The sequence below is a fragment of the Erinaceus europaeus genome, chromosome 1, assembly GCF_950295315.1.
Source record: "Erinaceus europaeus chromosome 1, mEriEur2.1, whole genome shotgun sequence".
Taxonomy (NCBI): Eukaryota; Metazoa; Chordata; class Mammalia; order Eulipotyphla; family Erinaceidae; genus Erinaceus; species Erinaceus europaeus.
Genome location: NC_080162.1, coordinates 125,336,859 through 125,362,124, shown reverse-complemented (window position 1 = coordinate 125,362,124; position 25,266 = coordinate 125,336,859). Strand labels below are relative to the sequence as shown.

Sequence of the window (25,266 nt, the reverse complement as noted above, 5' to 3'; positions counted from 1 at the left end):
TTATCTTTCTGACTTAGCTCACTTAACATAATTCCTTCTAGCTCTGTCCAAGATGGGTCAGAGAAGGTGGGTTCATTGTTCTTGATAGCTGCATAGTATTCCATTGTATATATATATATATATATATATACCACAGCTTTCTCAGCTACTCATCTGTTGTTGGGCACCTGGGTTGCTTCCAGGTTTTAGCTATTATGAATTGTGCTGCTATGAACATAGGAGTACACACCTCTTTTTGGTTGGGTGTTTTGGAGTCCTTGGGGTATAACCCCAGGAGAGGAATTACTGGATCATATGGAAGGTCCATGTCTAGCCTTCTGAGGGTTTTCCAGACTGCTCTCCACAGAGGCTGGACCAATTTACATTCCCACCAGCAATGTAAAAGGGTTCCTCTGTCCCCACAGCCTCTCCAGCATTTGTTGCTGCTGTCCTTTTTGATGTATGCCATTCTTACAGGAGTGAAGTGGTATCTTAGTGTTGTCTTAATTTGCATTTCTCTGACAATCAGTGACCTAGAGCAGTTTTTCATATGTTTGTTAGCCTTATGGATCTCCTCTGTAGTGAATGTTTTGTTCATATCCTCTGCCCATTTTTGGATGGGGTCATTTGCTTTTTTGGTGCTAAGTTTGCTGAGCTCTTTATATATTTTGGTGATTAGTTTCTTGTCTGATGTATGGCATGTGAAGATCTTCTCCCATTCTGTGAGGGGTCTCTCTGTTTGTTTAATAGTTTCTTTGGATGTGCAGAAGCTTTTCATTTGATGTAGTCCCATTGGTTTGTTTTTGCTTTGGTCTTTCTTGCAATTGGGTTTGATTCATCAAAGATGGCCTTGAGGTGTAGGTGGGAAAGTGTTTAACAATGTTTTCCTCTAAGTATTTGATTGTTTCTGGTCTGACATCTAGGTCTTTGATCCATTTGGAGTTGATTTTTGTTTCTGGAGAGAGAAAGTGGTTCAATTTCATTCTTCTGCATGTTACAACCCAGTTTTCCCAGCACCATTTATTGAAGAGAGCCTCCTTTTTCCATTTAATTCTTTGGGCCCCCTTATCAAAGATTAGATGTCCATAGGTGTGGGGATTTATCTCTGGGCTTTCAATTCTGTTCCACTGGTCTGTGTGCCTATTTTTGTTCTAGTACCATGCTGTTTTGATGATGATGGCTTTATAATATAGTTTAAGGTCTGGGAGTGTGATGCCTCCATTTCTGTTTCTTTTCCTTAACATGGTTTTGGCAATTCTAGGTGTTTTCAGGTTCCATATAAATGATTGTAGTGTTTGTTCTATTCTCTTAAAGAAGCTTGGTGGAACTTTGATGGGTATTGCATTAAATTTGTATATGGCTCTGGGGAGAATATTCATTTTGATGATATTTATTCTTCCAATCCATGAGCATGGGATATTTTTCCATTTCTTGGTATCAGTTTCTATTTCCTTGAGTAGCGACTCATAGTTTTCAGCATACAAGTCTTTCACTTCTTTGGTCAACTGTATTCCTAGGTATTTGATTGATTTTGCTGAAACAGTAAATGGGAGTGATTTCTGGATGTCTTCTTCTTCAGATTTTGTGTTTGCATAAAGAAATGCCACTGATTTTTGTACATTGATTTTGTAGCCTGATACCTTGCTATATTGCCTAATAACTTCCAGTAGTTTTCTGCTGGATTCTTTAGGTTTTTCTATGTATACTATCATATCATCTGCAAATAGTGAGAGCTTGACTTCTTCCCTTCCAATCTGTATTCCTTTGATTTCTTTCTCTTGCCTGATTGCTATGGCAAGAACTTCCAATACTATGTTGAAGAGTAACGGTGACAGTGGACAGCCCTGTCTAGTCCCCGATCTGAGGGGGAATGCTTTCAGCTTCTGTCCATTGTCTGGAGGTAGACTTTGAACCATCAATAGCAATCATATTGTTACTATTGTTACTCATTATTATTATTATTATTTTGGTCATCCATTCTACACTTCTGGGGAAAGACTCATTAGAAGAGATGATAGAGAAAGCTATTAAGAAAATACATTGTATGTTCATATATATATATATATATATATATATATATATATATATATATACTTTCTTGTACACTACAGAAAACAAAATGTTTACTTCTGTGATGTAGAATTAATGTACCATGTACAGAAAAATCAGAACCAGAGAAGCAAAAATAGGGAAAGTTCTTGGAAAAATGTCTGAGATTTAGAGGAGAAGTGAAGGAAAAATGACATAGAGGGAAAACAAGAATCAGAAAAGGTGGTGGTTGAAAGAGCTCTTGGCTGGGAATTCAGAGTTATAGATTAAAGGTAGAAAGAGGAAGAAGCTGCTTTTGGGCGGATAATGATGATAACATAAATGGAAAGAGGGATTTTTATATACGTTTTCTCTGTAACACCTATATGTATACGCATTTATTTTGCTCTGTAAATTTCATGAAGGAAAAAATAAAATCTGGAAATATTTTCAGATATATTTTTATTTCTTTCTTGACCTTCTTTGTAGAAACTGGGCAATACAAAAATGTAACAGTAATAGTTATATTTCACTACAAAAAAGACAGAAATATGAGTGATAAATAGGATCATAGCAAGCTTTTCAATTTTTATGAAAATGGGACATCTTCACTGTTAAGACAATTGTGTACAGATCTCATTATCTTCCCCCACCTTAAATTTTTTCAGGGCCATTCAAAAAATAAAATTAAAGCTTATTTTTAGTTGATATTAATATATGTAAATAACAAGAAAGCTAATGGCAACTCCAACTGTGATCACTTTTTTCTGGCACAAAATATCTAACATTGCAGTGTACAAATATTAGGTCTCATGGAGGAATTCTTTTTTTTTTTTTTTGCCTCCAGGGTTATTGCTGGGGCTCAGTGCCTGCCCTTGTTTTATCGTGGTTATTATTGTTGTTGTTATTGCTGTTGTTGTTGGACAGGACAGAGAGAAGTGGAGAGAAGAGGGGAAGACGGGGGTGGGCGGGGAGAAAGATAGACACCTGCAGACCTGCTTCACCACTTGTGAAGCGACTCTTCTGCAGGTGGGGAGCTGGGGGATCGAACCGGTATCTTTGAGCCGGTCCTTGGCGCTTCGCGCCATGTGCACTTAGCCTGCTATGCTACCGCCCAACTCCCGGAGGAATTCTTTTAAGATTCCTATTACTTTAGGCCAACAAATAATTTTGTTGTCATCAATTGATCTTCTCATAAAATGCTTTCTCTTTATCCAAATCTAGGCACCACATTTATGCAAGCAAGTCTGAGTTTCTAAAATAGAGGTGTCAGGAAAGCTATTCTTTGTACTGGCAAAGTGGTATCTAGGGAAATCTGCCTACTCCTTTCCTGGGATGTCTCAAGCTTTCATCTACCTCACAAAGACATATCTGTCTTTGAGTTTTTACTCATCTAATTAACCAAAGGGAATGTTAATAGGGGCTGGTAGGCCCAGTTGGAAGGAGAACAAGGTGAGATGAATGTGACACTAAGTTTAAGTCAGTTCACCTGACATTTGTTGAGCAAGAGCTGGGTTTACATATACAAATACAAATAAGGGAAGGGCTCTACAGTAGAGAAGAAAAAGAAAGGAAGGAAAAGGAAAGAAGAGCTAGGAAAGATACACTGAGATGGAATGGATAAAGTGTAGGAGAAGGAAATAAGATAAAAGAGAGGTGGACAAGACAGAGAAAGTTATCCAGACAAGCATACAGAAAGAGAACAAGTGGAAGGCGGAAAACTGATAGAATAAAAAGAAGAAAATGATAAAAGATACAAAAAAGAAATGGAATGGTCAGAATAAATCCAACAAAGGTTACAATAAAGACAATGTTGGGTCTGGAGATTCTAGTTACTTGACAAAAAGGTTGTCTGTCTTTTATCCTTTAATTTTTTAAAAGATATTGAAGTAACTGGATATTCTATAGGTATCAGGTGTGCACCAATATAAATCAACATCAATGTCTACTACTGCTACATTATAGTCACAACTCCACTTCTTTTTCTTTTCTTTCTTTCTTCTTTTCCTTCCTTCCTTCCTTCCTTCCTTCCTTCCTTCCTTCCCCTTCCTTCCCTTCCTTCCCTTCCTTCCTTCCTTCCTTCCTTCCTTCCTTCCTTCCTTCCTTCCTTCCTTCCTTCCTTCCCTTTTGTTGCTCTTGTTGTTTTATTGTTGTAGTTATTCTTGTTGTCATCGTTGTTGGATAGGACAGAGAGAAATGGAGAGAGGAGAGGAAGACAGAGAGGGGAAAGAAAGGTAGACACCTGCAGACATGCTTCACAACTTGTGAAGCGACTCCCCTGCAGGTGGGGAGCCGGGGGCTCGAACCAGGATCCTTACACCTGTCCTTGTGCTTTGCGCCACATGCACTTAACCCACTATACTACTGCCCGACTCCCTACAAGTCCACTTCTATACTTCATCCTAATACTGACAGATTTTTTAATTTGTGTGAATAACAAAGTAAGAGAAATTTGTCCTTTCAGAGTTACAAGGTGTGGAGACAGGCTTTGAAGTTTTATATACTGAGTCAGTAAGCTAACCTAGAAGATTATTTTATATCTTGTTTTTGGATAATTTTTCTTGGGGCAACTCCTTCTCCCCATGAAACTAGATTAACAGTTATCATACAATTAAAAAAAGCAAAGGGTCTTTTTTTTCCCCTTTACCTTTCTTCTTTCTCTGGAATCTGCATCTTTGCTTGGGCCCTTAGTCATATTATGTGTGCTTAACCTGGTGTGCCACCTCCTCCCCCTCCCTTCTTCTTTTAAAAATTTATTTATTTATTCCCTTTTGTTGCCCTTATTGTTTTATTGTTGTAGTTATTATTGTTGTCATTGTTGTTGGACAGGACAGAGAGAAATGGGGAGAGGAGGGGGGAGAAAGAGAGAGGGAGAGAAAGACACCTGCAGACCTGCTTCACCACTTGTAAAGCAAACCCCTGCAGGTGGGGAGCCAGGGCTAGAACCGAGATTCTTACGCCGGTCCTTGTGCTTTGAGCCACCTGCGCTTAACCTGCTGCGCTACAGCCTGACTCCCTTTTTTTTTTTTTTTTTTTTTGACACTGAAATACTTTTTATTAATAAAGAAAGCTGAGACAGTCATATCAATTTAAATATAAAAATGTTTTCAAACTCGACAGCCATTACACAGATTTGACAACCTTATTCACAGTTATTAAAATTTACAGAACATTTAATTAATATTTCCTCTATTTATTCCTCCTCTGCCCCCCATTGCATGGCTCACACCTCTGACTCCCTTCTTTTTTTAAAATGTAAGTTATATGCACCTTTTCTTTACTGCAACAATAATAATAACAATAAATTTCTCTACTACAAGTTGAGGTAATTCCTCATGTTCAATAATATCACAGCAGCCGTAAGTAGTCATTACAATGTTTTGTTGAGAAAAGAGTGAAAATGGTAGTTTGGAGCAAGTTAAAATGCTCTGTTGTGTATATTAGATGAATATTTTCAGTGGACTGTTTTCAATTTAAGAAATACTTTTGGTATCTTTAAAATATGTGGTTCAGAGTGGAATGTAACCAGATGTTTGCTCAACTGGATAACTGACTGGGGAACTAACTGGTTTCTAATCCCTCATCTTTGGTCTGGTTTTATTGGGAGGAATTTTTATTGACAAGATATAGATAACTTAGATGTTGGAGATGCTGGGAAAAGCCATCCATCTTGCTATGATAATCATTAAAGAATCTCTGGGATGAGAACATATCGATGGTCCAAGATCTGCTGTCCCACTTCTTTCCAGGGTGTTACTGTCTCAGGGGAGGAAGACGTACTTTTTGCCCAGCTGTGTTCAACACCAAAGCATTGCACAGTAATAGCAATCATGCTGGTGGGATTTGGTGCTGGGGGAATTCTTTGTGCTAGGAGCTGGAGGGAGGCCACCAATTCATTTCACATATATTATTTCTCCAGGAAACACAGCATAATTGAGGACAATTTTCCACCATGAATTGCATCATTAGCTAACACAGGGAAAGTGAAATGCTGTTAACTTTTCTTTTTCTTCTGCAAAGCTGATGAGCTGCAGAAAATAGAAATGAAAATTTTAATGTATTTTTTCCAAGTATATATGTTCAAAATCAGAATCAAAACACTTTTACATGGTAATAGAAATCTCACATTTTAATACATTGCCATGCACATAAGGAATCAAGTAATGCTGAATACAAAATAGTCAAGATATACAAGATGATAAAGCAGATTTTTCAAGCCTGATAGAGATCATGCTTACAGATACAAGGGGGCAAAAATCTGTACAGTTTCATTTAAAAAGAATCATGTCCCTTAACTCCTTTTGGGACAATCCCCAAACAGGATGAAACATTATAAGAAAATATAAGGAGACTCAAAGAGAATTTGCAAGTTGATAGCTGCTTAAGGTATGGAAATTGGTTGTTCAAAATTGTGGTGCACAATAATTGTCATGTTTAGAGAAGAAAAGTTTCTAAACACTGTATGCCCCTGGGAATTCAGAGAACTAAAATGAACATCCAACGGAAAAGGCACTCTTTTTCACACACCCCCCCCACACACACACACACACAATGTATTTTGTCCTAAATCTAGTCCTGGGAGTTTCTCTAGGGTGCATAGAGAAATAACCACAGTTGTGGGTAATGAATAAGGAGAACACACAATTAACCACTCTTAGGGGACCTAGAGAATTCTGACTGCTGGTTTTACTACTCACTTAAAGAAGCTATAAAAAGATGTCTACCATCTACGTAGGTCTTTGTGTTATGAAATGTGCTTTTTTTTTTTTCTTGCCATACTTGGTAGTGTTTGTAAAACAGTGAGCCAGTGCTTTTCAGTCAGATATCTTTCCCTCACACCCTACTGGCCTTACATTTAATTTGCACTATGTGATTCTTCTTTCCTAGAAGAATGCTAATATACAGTAGCACATCAAGGAAGCGCCATCCGACTTTCTCCTTGCTGTGATTCTCAGTGTGTCAATAGCACACTGTCACTGGTTTTCTCCCACCTGGAATTGGTAATCTTCACCTTTACTAGCAACCTGAGGCTCTCTCCCTTGGCAAGGTAACAATGCTCTTAACCCTTGAAGATGAACTACTGGAGATAGGTAAACAACTGTGGGCTCCACAGTCTTGAAAACAACGTACGTACCATGCACAATGCTGATTGTTACTCTGTTGGTATTCTTTCCTAATCACTAGACTGGAATATCAACTAAAACAGCAATGAGAAGGTGGCATAAAGTAAAAGAAAGGGCTTGTTAACTTCAATCCATAGCCCTGCTCACTGTAAGTGCACAGACACTTCTCTTTTTAGCTCATTTCAGTCTCCAAACAAACCTGCCTGCTAAGGCAGGATGGGTAGCACCCCAAACAGATGGGCAGAGTCCCTGAGTGATGCGACAGTATCTATCAGTCCAATATCCTTGAATTCAAAACATCTTCCCCTTTACCAGAGAAGCACCAATTTCCACAAAGTCCTAAAAATGACTAAAGTACATAAACCACAACAGATCCATATTTTATTTTCTCAGGTACTTTTACTACGAATATGTAATTTTATTAGAATATTGATCTTTTCTGAAAATTTGTACATAGCCACTTATTAGTGCCAAATGAGATAAAATGTGTGGATTAACTGAAATGATGGCAGTATGACTGAGCGACATAGGAATTATAGTGAGATTAGAGTGAAAATATTTGTGCTGGCTTGGCTTTTCAGCAGACAAGTTTGCTTCTCTGTCAGTCATGATGGGAGTCGGCCCGTATGAAGTCAAGAACCTAGCAGCATTCAGCTCTCTGTAACACGGACATTTATTAGCCAAACTACTGTCTCCTCACAGATTTGTAAAGACAATTTTTCCACTGAAGGAGAAAATGTAGTGTTGGCAAGACCATTCAGAACTCCAGAGAGTCTTCAAATTACCAAGTGTCAGTTTAAGCAGGTGAAATCCCAACTACGCCCAGTGGGGCCAACACTTACTGAAGAGATTTTTTTCCCCTGGGGGCCTGGGTGGGAGAGCTGAGAAAGCCCTGTGTTCAAACATGACTACTACCCTGCATAGCTCTATTCTCTTTGAGATTTCCACCTATAAAGAGGAGTCTTTCTGATGTGAAAAAAAAATACATTTCACCACTTTTGCAGCTACCCTGTGGGGGAAATATATGCTTGTCTTCTCTTAACTGCACTGCAGGGAAATGCAGTGTAGAGATTACTAAAAGAGGCCACAGACTCAGCAGGCAGAGCCTGATGCGAACATGACAAATGCTGTTGTTTGTGGTAGAAATAAGACTAGAAATACATAGAAATAATTAAAATTGAGTTAGAGATCTTATAACCAAGAACCCTGGACATGTTCGTCCCAAATCATGTTAAGTAGTAGGGAGACTACCTCAGCCTTAAGGTGGTGTCTTCCTGGTATTTGTGTTACTTTAGATGGAGACCAGGCTACCTTTCTCTGGAGAGATAAAAGAAGACTACCATCAGTTTGTGGAATTTGACAGCAGCAAACCACCAGTTGCTTTAATTAGCATTTACTTAGTTGTTCAGTAGAGGTATTGATTAGCAAGCCAATTTTTCTTTCAAGTTATGTCACAAAATGAGTTCCTCCCTCTTCCAGATAGGAAACATGATATAATAAAAATCTCTTGGGAGGTAGTCGGGTGGTAGTGAAGTGGATTAAGCACACATGTTGCAAAACAGGGAGGTCACCTCACCAGCGATGAAGCAGGTCTGCAGGTGTCTTTCTCTCCCCCTCTGTCTTCCCCTCTTCTCTCGATTTCTCTCAGTCCTATCCAGCAAAAATGAAAACAACAGCAGTAATAATAATAACGACAACAACAATACAACGACAAGGGCAACAAAAGGGAAAAAAATGGCCTCCAGGAGAAGTGCATTCATGGTGTAGGCACCAAGCCCCAGCAATAACCCTGGAGGAAGAAAAAAGAAATCTCTTGGGATTTGGTGGTGGTGCACCTGGTAGAAGACAGATGCAAGAATTCTCAAGGACCCAGGTTCAAGTCCATGGTCCCCACCTGTAAAGGAAGAAGCTTCCCAAGTGGTGATGTCAGAGCTAGTAGCAGGTGTCTTTTTGTCTATCTCCCTCTCTGTTTCCATTTTCCTCTCAATTTCTCTATCCCAAATAAGTATTAAAAAAAAATCTGTTTCATGATCTAAGGTGCATGCATTTAAAGAATCATTTTATTTTATGAGTTTCAGGTGAGAGAGAAGTTAGAGCACCACTTTAGTACACGAGGTGGCAGGAATTGAATCAGGGATCTCAGGCATGTGCTTTATCAGCTACAATTTTATTTTATTTTATTTTATTTTAGTAAAGAGCCTGAATAATTTTTTTTGTAGAATTTGGAAGACTAATAGTAGCATTAAACACAATCATGCAAAGAAGATAGGTCTGTGCACATGAACTCAGCTTTGAATTTAACATTTAGTATTAGAATTCAGTCAATCAGTATTGGTGTGTGCAAATATGGCAAAGCTACATGAAAGTAGACTGTTTATTTCTTTTTGTCCAAAGTAATTGAAATTAAAAAGGTCATAAACAACACTGAAGGCAACCAGCAGAGTTGTCAGTGTTTTAATTATTTTAGGCATTAGACTTTCCAACACCAGATTAATTCAACATTTTCTTTGTTGTTTACAGCAGCTAGGCCTTTTTTATGACTTTGAATATTAGGCAAAAAGGCCTGGGTTTAAAAGCTTTTCTAAGCATCTGCAAATGTTTTGAGTTTTGGACAATAACAAAAAAAAAAAACAAGCAATTAAAAAAAATCCATTGGCTCCAAAATATAAAACAACACTGTAGACTTAGAAACAATGTCTAAACATCTATACTTGATATTATGTTAACTAGACAAATGCAACTCAGTGAATACTATATGGCTACTCTGAAATTTTATTAAGTACAAGTGGTTGGTTCTTTAATTGTGCTTGTACTTGGTTGTAATTAGGGTAGGAAAGCTTTGAGTAAGATTGCTTGGAGGTCTTTAAATTTTTTTAATAGTCTTATGTGTGAACATAAATGCAGGCTTTTTAAAATATTTACTTATTACCAGAGCCTCACTCAACTCTGGTTTATGGTGGTATTAGGGACTGAACTAGGGACTGCAGAGCCTTAGGCATGAAAGCTATATGCATAAGCATTATGCTAGCTCCCAAACTGCAGTTTTTATAAAGTCTATTATACCCATTTGCTATTCTTCTGGGAGAAGTCATTGCTTAGCCTTTCATCTGGGCAAATGGTCTAAAACTGGTTCCATACTCAAGGATACACCTCTTTTACAATTGTCACAGGTGAATATCACCCTAAAAGTCTACATGTTGCCTACTTCCAATCCCATCCTGGCCCAGAGTTTTCTCTGCAGGATGTAGATAAATGATCAGAAGAAATACTAGCCTCTGTGTCAGCTCTCTCTAAACAATTTCACAGTTGAGAATCTCAAGAAGAACTCTATTTCAGAATTTTTATAAGGTGTGCCAGAACCTCTCTGTGCAACTGATCAACTTTTCCTCAAGTTTCTGACAGGTAGCCACCTACCTTTCAAATGAATGCTACTTATTTCTCAACTAGAGGAAATCAGCAGAGCAAAATCATGGAAATGCAGTTATCTTTCACCTTGAGATTGCTCAGTGAGATCAGAAACCACGTGCATGATAAAGCAGAATTCTTATTCCAATTCACTGACAAGAGGATTAGATGCAGATCGAAGGAGTAAGGAGGCAGGATTTGTTTGTCTTTGAAAGAGACCCCAGTTGTACCCTGAGCAGAAGGATCTCCAGGTCTGTCCTTCTTGGTCCTACTGGTTCTGTTTTGACCTGTAGTGCTGATACTTATGCCCCAGAGATGAAATTCCATGTCCCACTGCTGTCTAGAGAAGCAAGCTTTCATTAAATTCAAGTTGGAGAACAAATTACCAGTGGGGCAGGCACAGGAAGTGACAATCATGCTTGTTCTATTTGGGTTTTTTATAGAAAACTCAAGATCTATACAAAACGAAGAGAGAGATTAAAAGAAAGAAAAACACCCAACAAAGTTAAAAAAGAAAAAGAAAAAAGAAGGGTGTAAGAAGAGGTGAGTAAAAACAGCCTTTAAGGCATAAAGAAATTTATGTCATTTTCAAAGATTAGATTTTTAAAGAGTCTAAGGCAGTTTTAAGTCTAGTTGTCAAGTAACAAAATTGCTCTAAAGAATGAAGAGGAAAACATCACAAAGCATGAGGCTGCTAATGCACTAGGAAGAGGAGGTTTTGGTTAAAACAAAAATGCTGAGGGGGGATGTCTAGAAAACTTTTCTTCTTTGAGACTTTATTGTTCCCAGGCAAACTCAATTATGTGACATTTGCAGACAAAGAAATCATCTGCAAGTAACTGAGGGGGTAAATCCATTAGAAGTTTTTATACTTAGTTTATATTCTCATGTCAGTCTGATAGTCCTCCCCCCCACCCCCACCCCAGGGATGTTTAAAATGGCAGAATTCCCTCAGAATTATATTCTTGACTGCCTGGGCAACTGAGAAGTGACTCTGGAGAGAAACCTGGGATGTTTTACCCATATTCTGGAGGTAGAAGTCAAACGTGTGGTTACACAACTCACAGAGCCTGAGCTGAAATTAGAAGGTATGCCATTCCCCACAAAGAAAGCTGATAGGGCCTCTACCCCCCTAGGTACGTCTTAAACTACAGAAATGATCTGCTTTCTACCCTAGCAGAACCACCAATATGCTCTGCATATTTAAATTCACTTCTGCAGCTAAAACAAGCTAATCCCCTTGGCACCCCAGTGAGTCTGAGAATTATTCATTCCTGCTCAGTCCCCAGAGTGTTTTTCCTGCACTCCAGTGAGTGCCAGCCTTTTCATAAAAGGTGTAGCCCAGGTTTAAACAAAAGGAAAGGAAAAGTTAAGCATCAACAGTTTACAGCCCTTAGACATTAACATATCCCCCCCCCCCAGCCTTCTGCTCTCTACTAAACAGAACTCATTGTAGCCATTTCTAAACTTCTGAGAGGTAACATTTCCTACACACAGTTTGGGAAGAAGGTGCAGGGTACAGAGGTGGGAAGTAAGCAAGGGCAACTGCGGATCAACATTGTAACAAAGGATTTAGAGGCTGCAAATGAAATCACTTCTCCATTTTGCTGGTTTTGTTTGTGACTGTTGATTTTATGCCACCATGTTTCCAATACTATCCCTTTAAATGATTTCAAACAAAGGTTGACCATGGGAAAACAGTAGTTCATATGAAATTACATGTTATGTGCCAGGAATTAAGGTATTTCCCTCCTTTCTTTTTCTTTCTTTCTTTCTTTCTTTCTTTCTAGAAGCCATCTTCTCTTGGGCTCTTGAAATGCCCTTATTTTTGCTTTTTCTCATCTTCATCTTCCCCAGTCACCTTTTAATAATTTGAGAACACTCAAGAAGAAGAAAAAAAAAAAGAAAGAAAGGAAAACTAAAGGCAAACTTGGCTTACTTCATTGCTCAGAACATATTTTGCAAAGAAAAAAAAAAAGAAAGAAAGAAACTAAAGAACCACCACCACCATTTCCTGCACATATGCACCAGTTTTCCAAGGGTGTGAGCAGTACTCTCAGGATGTTCCCGGCCAAACTAATTAATCCCCAGCCAGAAAAGTTCAGCACCTGGCAGTAGTTCTTTAGGAGTCACTGGGTCCAATTTTATGTCCCTATGATTAGTTATCACACTGGAGCTTCAAACAAATCAGAATCATGAGAAATGACCTTGCCTATATAGGAAATGGGGATATAGGTAACCAAGGCAGAGCTGAAGAAAAGAAACTAAAAGCTAGCTGTATCTGGGTGGGGAATGGCAGGCTGTCTATGAAGGGTGCAGTGAACTCTCAGCTGTCAAATGCATTTCCTGGGTTACACTAATAGGGGATGAAAACTCTCAGAATTTAGTTTGCACTGAGGACGAGGTGGGGTGGTGAGAGTGTTGGGGGGGATGGGGCTCTTATTTGTAGGTCAGAGAGAATCTGCTTGGTGTGCTGTTGTTGCCCAAGCATAATGATCAACAAACACCAAAAACTCTTGCTGAATAAAATCGAGGATAGAAGAAAGGAGGAAGTCTTATCACTGGAACTGAACTTCAGCAGGGGGTCAGATGGTGGCATACTTGGTTAAATGTACATAGTACTAAGTGCAAGGACCCATATAAGGATCCTGGTTCTAGTCCCTGGGTCCCCCACTAGTGCAGGGGGCACTTCACAAGCACTGAGGCAAGTCTACAGGTGCCTATCTTTCTCTCTAACTCTCTCTCCCTCTAACTCTCTCTCCCTCTCAATATCCTCTCAATTTTTCTCTGCCCTATCCAATAAAATGGAAAAAATGGCCACCAGGAGCAGTGGATTCGTAATGCCCCCCCACCTAGCCCCAGCGATAATCTGGAGACAATTAAAAAAAAAAAAAGAACTTCAACAGGTATGTGGTAGAGATTGCAATGTGAAGTTCCAGGTTAAGCCTCCTAATTTTAGACTTGTGTAAAGAGTCAAGCACTGTAGTACTGTAGCACTGTAGCACTGTAGCACTGTAGCACTGTAGCATTGTAGCACTGTTAAGGGCTTGGCAGACTGGAGCTGACCCAAAGAGTCAGATCTTGGTGGTGATCAAATTTCTTTGCGGTCCCCTCCAGGGTGCTCCTTTCTTTGGCACTCCATCCCCAAAAGACTGGTAGTGACTCATTCTTCTGGGTAAGTCACCCAAAGCATACATGGCTCTCTTTTCCCATTCTTGTCAGGTTTCCAAATCTTGGCAAAGGCATTTTCCAATGGTTTGTGTGTTTCCTGAAACTCCCAGGGGAGGCAAGACATGCACAGAATAGATACTTAGTATCTATCAGGAGACCCCTTATAATATAAACCTCGCTTATGTTGGCAGGGCACTTGTGTAGTTATATAAGCCTCTGAGATGTGCCAGTCCCAGGCTGGGGTCATGGATAGACTTTAAAGATACTTTGCTGAGTTTTTTTTTTTTTTTTTTTTTTTAATTCAGTCAACCTTACATTTTCTGAAAAAAGTACTGATGTGGTATGGAAGGTCATTCAATATGCACATTTCTCTAAGAATGAGCAGTAACTGGGTGGACTAGTTTCCCAGGACACATTTTGTTGAAAAGCATGGGAAAAATAAATTAGTTGTGGGTATTATATTTGAAAGATAAATAGTAGCTAGAAAATTCTCTATTGAGGAAGGAATCAGGTGTAGGACTAAACCCTTTTCCTTCTCCAGACATGCTGTTCCCCCCCCCCCCTTTCAGAGAGTTGTGATTTCAACTTGACCTAGTGAGCTTTCCAAAATGTTAAAGTTAGATCATGCAAGAAAATGGTATTTCATTGCCTCTATCATCATCCCACCAAGGTCTTAGATTGAAGAAAGCCACTCTTCTTTTCTTCCATAACAGGTCTCATCTAAAGAATGAGTGAAGATCACATAGAAGTCGCCTATGTTTGAGTATTTATATGTGCATGTGGTTAGTTGTGCCAAGGTACAAGGAACCAAGAGGTAAGATAATTACAATCGCTAGGCCCACTTCTATTTCCCTTTGGTGTTATAAGTGATCTGGTTGTTCAGTAAAGTGTCAAGTGGTTGAGTCTAACAGTATTGTGGCCATGTTTGTACCAATCTACCAGCAATGACTGGGGATATTGTAATAGTAGAGTATGTCTTAGACAGTCTGAGCCAGAAATAGAAATAGATTTTTAAAAAGAAGAGACTTTCTCACTTAGACTGAACGTGCTGATTTGTTTCTGTATAGTGTTCTGCTATAAAGTGCTTAAAAGTTGGACAGAATACCTTTAGACATCATAACTAACACAATCAAGACATGTTTACATTTCTACCAGGATGTAGTATGATGAACACTTCCACTGAGATTGCAGAACTGCTGTTTGTTTTTTTTTTTTTTTTGCTAACACATCATGCCATCTGCACACACAATAAAATAATCCAGTAGTTGTCATGCTAAAACAGGACTTCTAGGGAAGGGTTCAGACAGCTCCTCAAAGGTAGCTTCAGTTATGCACAGTGATGAAAACTGGAAGCAATTTTCCAGCTAATGGTCTGCCAATGACCACTTTGAACAAGTTGGGACTGTATATTATGCACCTCATTTAAAACTCCACAGCAAACTAAGATTTTCCAAAGCTTATTTTCTTGACTGAATGGAATTTTTTTTCTCTTTCTTTTCCTTTTTCAGTCAATCTGTTTAATCTGTCAGTGTTCCAATGATATCTTCTGGCAGTGCCATGAGTTTAGTCCTTCTGTGAGAATCAGACCATGCTCATATCAACTGGCAGGACAGCAGCGTGGAAGACCAACCACATTCATGGAGAACCCTCAGTTGAGACTACAAAGGGAAAAAGAAAAAAAAAAGTGGTTAAGTTTTTTTCTTTATGCTCTCAGATAATGGTAAGTAGCAATGGTCTCTTTTGGAGATTTCCTGATATCCTAAGTCAAAAAGAAAACTTTAGCAGATATAATGGCTACTTATCTCAGAATACATTGATGGTGGCTTTTATTCTTGGAATGTTTACACTTGGCAGAGTGGGAAAGACATTTGTTTTTTTAATTGCCACCAAGATTATTTCTGGGTCTTGGTGCCTGCACTATGAATACATTGCTTCCAGCAACCTTTCCTCCTCCCATTAAAAAATTTATTAGTGATTTAATATTGATTTACAAAATTACAAAAATAACAGGGGGACAAATCTGTACCATTCCTACCACCAGAGTTTTCAATCCCCAATGCCTCTACTGTAAACTATAGCAGTTCTCTTAAGGTTGCAGATATGCGTTAACTAGTATTTCTACAACTGTATATATATACCAATTTTTCCCCCATAGTCCCATCTTCCTTTACAATTCACACATACACCTAGTACTACATTCAAATGTCCCTCCCTTTTCCCTCTTCTCTCTCTGGATCCTAACAGAGTTGAAGTTCAGAGAACTCTGGTCATCTTCCCCCTATCACTTCTCCTCCACTGGAAATATGGGTCAAAAGGTGGGAATTCTGGCTTCTGTAGTTGTTGCTCTGCTGGACATATGCATTGGCAGGCTGATCCATGCTCCCAGCCTGTTTCTTTCACTAGTGTTTTCCCCACTCCTCCCCCTTTTTCAGTTTTACTTGATGGGACAGAGAGAAATTGAAAGGGGAGGATAGAAAGAGATAGAGAGGAAGAGAGAGACACCTGCAGCCCTGTTCTCTCTCCCATCCCCTACCCCATGAAGCTTTCCCTTTGTAGGTGGGGACTGGGGGCCTAAATGAGGGTCCTTGTGGATAGTAATGTGTGCACTTAGCTGGATGTTTCCCTGCTGAGTTCCAAGACTTATATTAGTGATAGGTGATGTCTGGAGGTTTGGGAAATCATTTAATCTATAACAGGTTTTGTTGATTGACTTGATCAGAGAGAAGATCAGAGTGAGAATGGTGTGAAGCATTTTGGGTGTGATGGAGTGGGGAGAGGTGAATTTCATTGTTTGTAGGAAACTTTCTGGGAATAAAAAAAAAAAAAAATCTACCCAGATCCCATGAGATAGAGCATATGTACACATGTATCCATAAATTAGGGCAAAATATATACCTTAAAGCAAAAGTTCACAATAGTTTGCAGTGAATCAATAAATGAATCAAGCAAGTAGAAAGACCTAAAAAGACACCATGAAGTTCCTAATGAAATAGCTTCTACTTAGACCTAGATACCCTCCTCACCTACTTCCTATTATACTTCCCTCAGTTACACCAAAGCTAACCTTATTAAAGTAAGGACTACAAAAGCTGAATAAGGGCAAGAGACTGGCATACTTTAATGATGACTCTTCAGTCACTATCAGGCTGGGGCCCTAGTTGGGGAGTCCTGGGATTCCCACACAGACATGATGGGCCTAGACCTCGAATAGACCCCTCTCTCCATTGTCACAGGTCATCTCCATCAGGAACAACATAATGGACCCCTTTGGGGGCCTCTAGAGGACAATGTGGATCAATAATGGTAGAGAATGTTCCATGCTCTGAAGGGGGGTTGGATAACATACTCTATCTACTACCTGAGGAAGATGGGTCCTGAAATTAGTGCATCTTGGAAAGTTCCTACTTATGACCACAGAATGTGAGTTCAGACCTACTGAGATGCAGAGGTTACATAGGTTCCTATGCTGAATATGGGCATCAGGTCAAACTGATGGGGTTTACAGTCAACAATATTTATATATTTTTCCCATATTCTGGAGCTACTCTCTTCTGATATAGCTTTCCAGCCCTTTTTCCAGCCATAAAATCATCTCTCCAGATAATAATTTGGGTCTCCTTGCATATTAGATGTCAGGATCAGGCAAAAACTAAGTCATGGGCCCTTTGGAATATACCTGAAATAGACCTACTAGCTATTTCCAAAATGGAGACCCCCCAAATCTTCACCTACAATATTCTATCCTTTAGGCACATGATTAGTCAATAATTTATATGGCTTTATATGTTAACTCTTTTTTCAGCCACCAGGCTCCAGATTCTAACATGATGCCAACTGGACTTCCCAGGGCAGACAACCCCACCAATGTGTCCTAGAGCCCCGCTTCCCCAGAGCCCTGCCCCACTAGGGAAAGAGAGAGACAGGCTGGGAGTATGGATCGACCTGTTGATGCCCATGTTCAGTGGGGAAACAACTGTAGAAACCAGCCCTTCCACTTTCTCTACCCCATAATGACCCTGGGTCCATACTCCCAGAGTGCTAAAGAACAGGAAAGCTATCAGGGAAGGTGATGGGATATGGAGTTCTGGTGGTGGGACTTGTACCCCTCTTATCCTATGGTCTTGTCAGTGTTTCCATTTTATAAATAAAAATTTATAAAAAAAAGAAAAATTTTTTTTAAAAAAGGAAATATAGGTAGATAAAGCCAATGAATGTCTCTTAGACTTCATAAGAACTATGCAGGCAACAGAATGAGTGGGGGTGGGGGTGGGGCACAGGATTTTGGCTATAGGTACAATATATATGTGTGAAACTATACTCCTAAAATCTTATAATTTTGTGAACCACTGCTAAAAAGTTCAAGAATGAGCAGTTAGTGCGTGGACTAACAACATGAAATTTCAGGAAGGTGACAGGGTACACCCATCCTTAGTCTTGGAAATCAGGTCTGGAAAATGCATGATTGAACATGACTGAACCTGATTCAGAGTCCAAGGACAGAGCTTTCCTACTGCCCTTCACAGTCTGCTCTTCTTGCTTCTGCTTCGTTTGTCACCTTTTGGTGGTTTCAGCTCACTCTCTACAGAAAAGTGGAATTCCAGTGGCTGTCCTTCCCCATCAAGATAGACGTGAGGCATTTCTTCCCCTGGTCGTTGGTATTGGACTGACACTTCTATTGGATTTGCTGGTGGACCTTTGGACACTCCTGTTACGCTGCTGGGCTTCTCTGGGACTGACAGCAGTGGTCTATGGATCTTGCAGCCAGTTGTCTTGGGAGTCTGCAGCGCCGGATGGTCCCTTTCATGCCTCTTCCCCCCATCCCTCTGCCCGCCAGGCCCAGCCCCTTGCCTGCAGGCTAGGCCCCTTCACCTGCCAGGCCCAGCCCCTTTGCCACCAGGTCAAGCTCCTCGCCTACAGGTCAAGCTCCTCGCCTACAGGTCACACCCCTTCACCTGCCAGGCCACGCCCTTTGCTGCCAGGCCAAGCCCTTCACCTGCAGGCCAAGCCCTTCACCACTAGGCCCCACCCCTTCACTGTCAGGCCCCGCTCCTCAGCCCCCACCCTCTCAGCCCACAAGGCCTCCCCTCGGCCTCATGCTGGCCCTTGCTACTCTTACTTATCGCTCACTCCCTGTCTTATTATGGTTCTTTTGAAACCACCTGCATGATATCATTTAGGTTTCTGCCCAAAAGGTTTCTGTTCACCTCTACACTGCTATTCCTCTGACAGAAGAAAGGGGGAGATGTCAGGAAATTGTGAGGATGTGGTTGAGCTTGGCAGGGCTTGACCTGAGGAGTGAGTCTATCCTGTTAGTCTCTCTCTATGGAGAGGTTGAGCAAGGAAGGACAGGAGCAACCCCTAAGGTTTGCCCTGTCTATCAGACTCCCTGCCTCACAGAGCACCCTATATTCCTGATACTATGGCCATTAGATAAAAAGAAAGGGGGAGATGTCGGAAAATTGTGAGGAGACTCACAAAGCATTAAGCCAGCTACCCCTGCTCCACCTGCATTCCTGATGGTATGGCATATCTGCATAATCATTGTTTTGCCTAGGAGATCCCCACCCATCCCATTCTTTTGATCTGTCTTCTTTCTGCCCTTTGGACCCTAGCAACAGTTGGGTTGGTAGCAGCCCCTCCCACCTTTCTCCACCCCTCTCCTAGCCATGTATGATATTGTCAAGCCACTTCCATTTCTGTCTTGGCTCTTCCGTGTCCTGACCTGGAGGAAGGCAGGCATGCAGACCAAGAGGCTGTCGCCGGCCACTGCAGTTGGCATTACATAGCCTAATGAGGTGTGCTCCCAACCAACTCTGGAGTGTTCACATGAATAAAGATTTGTATTGCCTTGCCGCCTCAATCTTGGTTCCTGGGTTATCTCTCTCTCCCATGATGCTAGCCCGACAAAACTATACTCCTAAAATCTTATAATTTTGTGAACCACTGTTAAAAATTCCAAGAATGAGCAGTTAGTGAATGGACTAACAACATGAAATTTCAGGAAGATGACAGGGTACACCCATCCTTAGTCTTAGAAATCAGGTCTGGAAAATGCATAACTGAACTTGGGGTCTCAAGCATTTAAGTCCTGTGTTCCAACACTTATCAACCTCCCAGCCACACAGACCTTCTAACAGTAGAACTACCTACCTCTCTATTTATGAAAAATACTTCATATATTATATCTTTATTGAGGTTTTCTTTCCACCTGAGATACAACTGACAACATCACCTTACATGGCAGTATGGCATTTTATCTCACCATCACGATCATTTTGATCTATGGCTGCTCTTGAATTATTTTGACAATAGTACTATATATTATTGTCATGTGCCATACCAGTTCAAAGTACCCTGGTATACAAAGAGTTCTTAAGAAATTGTTGTATAATTAATGAGGAAGAATGATATTATAGAAGAAGACTTTTTTCTTCCAAATATACACATTCTTAGAGTCATACCAAACTGCTAACCTTGACACAGGAAGTAGTAAATAAGCTTAACAGGCCAATCACTAGTGCAGAAATTGATACAGTAATCAAAAGCCTCTCCAAGAACAAAAGCTCAGGTCCAGATGGCTATGCTGATGAATTTTATAAAACATTCAGAGAAGTAACACCCATTCTCTTCAAGCTCTTCCAGAAAATAGAAAAATAGGGAACATTCCCAAACACATTTTATGAGGCTAATATCATTTTGAGCCACAAAGCATGAAAGGACTCCACATAAAAAAGAAAACTATAGACCTATATCCCTGATAAACATTAATGCAAACATTCTCAACAAAATCTTGACTAATCAAATCCAACAATATATTAAGAGAATAATCCAACAAGACCAAGTGGGAAGTACGCATGGTTCAACATCCACAAGTCAATCAATGTAATTCGCTATATCAACAAAAAGAATGGGGCAGTTCCTACCACTGCTGCTCTACAGTGAAGCAAGTAAGGAGGTGAAGGACAAGTACAGAATGGTTTCAAACATATGCAGAATATAGAGAACTGAACATATAAATGTGAAAAAAGTCAACCTATACCTAAGACTGTAGGAGAATTATAGTGGCTATCTATGGGGGTGGGGATGACTGATAGGAATAGTGAGAAAAAAACAAAAAAAAACAAAACCCAACTATACTGTGAGCCATTACTCAAGCTCTAAAATTAATATATTTCTTCTTCCCTCTTCCCCTTCTTGGGGAGGGGAGGTGTGCTAGGGAAAGGTGTGTTCTTAACCCAATACCTGATTTTACATGAAATTCAATCTTCCATTTTTTTCTTTTTTTATCGAAGGACTTCTCAAGAAACACATGGATCCCAGAACTGACCATATATGGATTTGTAGATAAGTAACAGTCAGTGTTTCTTTCTCAAATATGTTTGGTAGGCCAACAATACCAGTTTAGCCAATCTTGGAACCAGTCATTTTTTCATTCCAATGGCTTTAGAGTTTGGAATGAGGAGAAACACATTAGAATCCAGTGATTAAGAGCACTAGCTCAGATATAAGGTAGATGTGTACTGGCATTCCAGGTTCACCACAAACTTGCTATATGATGTTGGAAACATGAATTTCTCCAAAACTAAGTTTAAAAAAAGCATTCTGCATGGTGTTCGACAAATAGTAAGGTATGGCTACTATTTTATAGTTACTACTACTAACATTTCTAGAGAAATTAAATTTGGTCAGTAGTCTAATGCCACAACTAGAGAATGCGGAAAAAACAACTAAACAAAACTAAAACTAAATGCCTGTAGGTCAGCCTTTGCACTCTCCAAGAGACAGATAACTCTCCAGGCAACAGCCTTGTATCCACTCTGTCCCAGATTAGAACAGACATTCACAGACTGTTTCATGATAAGGAGAGCTGTTACCCAGAAACTTCAAAAGCAGGGAGGGACCTGGCCTGTGAACCAAAGCATGCCTGGCAGAGGATTCAAGAACAGATCTGGGCCTAGTGTGTCCAGCAGCAAAAGCCTGGATGGATTAGTGTGTTTGTGGAAGCAGAAAAGATATTGTGTGCAGGCAGTCTCTTCTCTCATGAGATAAAGGGATGAAATGAGACTTCATCTCTTCAAAGGGCTGTCTAGTGTATTCCATTCAAAATGAAGAGCCATGTCCCTGATTTTAAACTGCTTTTCATGTGACTAGAGTTTGAGGACTTTAGGACAGGTGCTTTGACAGGAAGAAATTTGGATCAGGTGTGAAGTGTATATTCCACATGTGAGATCCTTGGTTTCCCCGTATAGCAGCCAACAGTAAGCAGAACTGACACTTATTAAGCAGCTGTAATGGGCCAATTGAAATTTTGTAAGTAGTTGCTTACTAAATCCTCTCTACAATCTTTGAGATATTAAATGTCCTTTCCTTCTAATGCACCAGGAAAAAAATCAGTCTAGATCCACTAATTTATCACAACCATACTGTGTGTATGTGCAGGGCACCTGAATCTATTTTCCCCACAATACCTTCCTGACTTAGTAAGAAGCAACTGTTCAGAAGGCAAATTCCTTGACAGGAAGAATGCCAGAGAGAAAGTAAATAGCTACATTTATGTAAAAGAAAGCTTATCAATATACTGAATGCTATATTTAAGAAGTGCCTTCAATAAGATGTTTGATTTAAAGACAGTGCCTTCCTCCATCCTGTCGTCCTTTCTCCTGTCCTCTCTCTCTCTTTCTCTCTCTCTGTAGTACATTTCCATCTGATAGTCTAAAAATCTTTGCTATGTTCAAGCAGTTTTTCTCAAATTGGTGCAATTTTGCCCCTCATAGGGTAGTTGACCATGCTGAGAGATACTTTTTGCTGTCACAGCTTGGGAAGTACTACTGGCACCTATTGGGTAGAGGACAGGGACCCCACTAAACAGCCTTAGATGTACAGGACAGATCACGTCAAAGACTTATCCAACTCCAAGTGTCAATAGTGCTGATGTTGACTTAGAAGATACAGGTCCCTGTTTATCTTCTATTCCTGGTTGTGATTCAACTATATCACTCCAGAAATAGGCCAAGATCAAAGGCAACTTAAGTGTACCACTTGTGTGTACAGGAAATACACCTGATTTCAAACCTCACTACCCTCTTCTAGTCATAATTTGCTCATTTTATTTGATTTTATATTCAATATAATCAAAACATCTAATATTCAGTGATTTGTAACTTTTAGAACTCTCACAGGCATGCCATTATAAGAATCAAGACTGCATGATTTAAGCAGGTATGCTCAATTAATTAGTTAGTATGTATGGGAGAAGTTAAGAGGTCTTTAAAGAAGGAAAGAAAAAGGGAAAGGGACAAAAATTCTGTAGCCAGTCTTTTGTTGGAAGAAACCCACATATTCTCAGTTAGACTCATTTTATTGCTGCCACTTACCTGCTCATTGATACTTGTGGTTGGGAAGGTGGTGATGGCATTTGCCCCATGAAAGTACAATTAAGAAATCAAGTGTACCCCCTGAGCACATTAAAGCATATGATGCCTACAAATTGTTCTATGAGTTTGCACAACCCCTAGTAAGCTGGAAGCCATAGTGACTCCATAATGGTTAATTTTATGCATCAGCTTGACTGATTGTGCCATGTGGTACCCAGATATTAAAAAAAAAAAATTGGATGTGTCTGTGGTGGTGTCTCTGGATGAGAATAAAATTTGAGTCAGGGGCTAGACAGAGAACTCTGAACAGGAGGCCTGTATTGCCATGCATATGACCCCAGGTCTGGGCCCACCATTTCATTGGAGGTGCTATGGTATCTCCCCTTCTCTCTAGCTAACTGTTTAAAAAAAAAAGTGGTCTAGAGCAGTGAAACTGTACATGTGCAAGGCCTAGGCTCCACCAAAAACAAACTTTTTGACTTGAGTTAGTAGACTGATTAAAAAAAGACTGCCAATATGGGTGATTCAATGTGGTTCATTCAACTGAAACCAAGACTAGAACAAAAAGCTACATAGGAGAGAACTTTCTTCTCTATTTTGAGTTGAGACATTGGTCTTCTCTTGCCTTTGGATCTGGACTCAGACTTAGACTGGAACTTACACCATCAGTGCTCCTGAATAATCATTATGTCTGTCTACTTTTCTTTCTGTTATGCACCCCTCAATTGATAGAGCTACCTACCTGTCTCTTGATATAGAGGTTACTATGATAAATCACCTACTGTGTCTGATTCTTTAGAGACTCAGGATTAACAGAATTTGTGGACCACACTAGCTAATAACTCTCATAAGCCATGTAATTACTGTGTGCCTAACATTATACTAAGAATCTATGTCCATTTTGAAGCAACTCAAGGAGCTAGTTAACATAACCTTATTTCACAGATGAAGAAAGTCAGGCTTGGAGAGTTAAATTACATGCAGCCTTTGAGTCATTCTATGACCCTTGATCTTATTAGGAGATGTCAGTGGCCTGTTGATTCCGGAATGGATAAGCAAGAATTATTACTTCCCAAGGCTGAAGGAAAACATTTTTAAGGATTCATTCATGTCGAGATGAGATATGAGGCCCTTGGCCTATAACCTAGTCCCCTTTAAGCTGGGGGTTTCATTGTCTCAGATAGAATGTGGCTGGCTTCTTATAATATAAGCAGAGATTTTATACAATGTGGCCTTTGTAGTCCTCAGTGGTCTGAGTTGCTGCCTCTCTCTGGAGGGGTTTAAGAGGGCTTATTAGATGAGTGAAGATAGATCACCATTACTAACACACAGGTGCATGTGAACATATAAACACACACACACACACACACACACATACACACACACACACACACACACTGAGAAAAAAATGTGTATGTGTGCAAGCTGTCTTTTTTTCTTAGCCCCAGAACAAGTATAATAAAATCGTCTCTGTTCTTTTTTTGTTCTGTCTACACTATGAGGGTAAAATGTTCTTGTAAGTTGATGCTAGTACTTGAGAGTTTGAGTCTCTGCTGGATTCCAGGATTGAAGGTACAGTGAGTACACTGTACCTCAAGCCTGATGGTATCAGATTCACTTCAAGAAACGTAAACATTTTTTTTCCATATTGTCCAACCTCTATCTCTACTAACTCAGAATGTCAGGGAGGTAGGTGTGTGTGTGTGTGTGTGTGTGTGTGTGTGTGTGTGTCTGTTTAGCAAGCATTTTAGTACAGCCTACCTAAGCCTAAAAAAGCACCTACAACTTTCCTCAGCACTAAATGATAGCTGTTTGTCCTCAGAGAAATGTATGTAAACTATAGAAACAGTTGTCTTATAGTATCATTATTTTTTTTCTTTATTTTTTTTTTACTTCAAATTTTTTTTTTTTTGTTTTAAATTTTGTTATTGGATAGAGACAGAGAAATTGAGAAGGTAGAGGGAGATACAGAGACACCCATAGCACTACTTCACCACTGTGAAGCTTTCTCCCTGCAGGTGGGAGCTATAGTATCATTTTTATCATATAACCATGTACCCAAAATCCTGGATATAGCATACAAGAAGGGACCTAAATATTGGTTTGTAGAGTAAGGCTAACAGGAAAGACAAAACTTCAGCATAATTTTCAACCCAGGGGACTTAGGCATGTTTCATCACTCCAGC

General features: G+C 39.8%; 1 protein-coding gene across 2 annotated transcripts in view; it reads right to left on the bottom strand.

The window, feature by feature from the left end:
- Positions 1-13,575: 13,575 nt before the first annotated feature.
- The window catches only part of SAMD12 (sterile alpha motif domain containing 12), a 527,032-nt gene continuing 515,341 nt past the window's right edge, over positions 13,576-25,266 (bottom strand). For both annotated transcript variants that reach the window (XM_007516680.3, XM_060195714.1), the window contains exon 5: positions 13,576-15,364. In XM_007516680.3, coding sequence (XP_007516742.2) covers positions 15,342-15,364 — 23 coding nt within the window. In that variant the 3' untranslated portion in view covers positions 13,576-15,341. The remainder of the gene's footprint in view (positions 15,365-25,266) is intronic.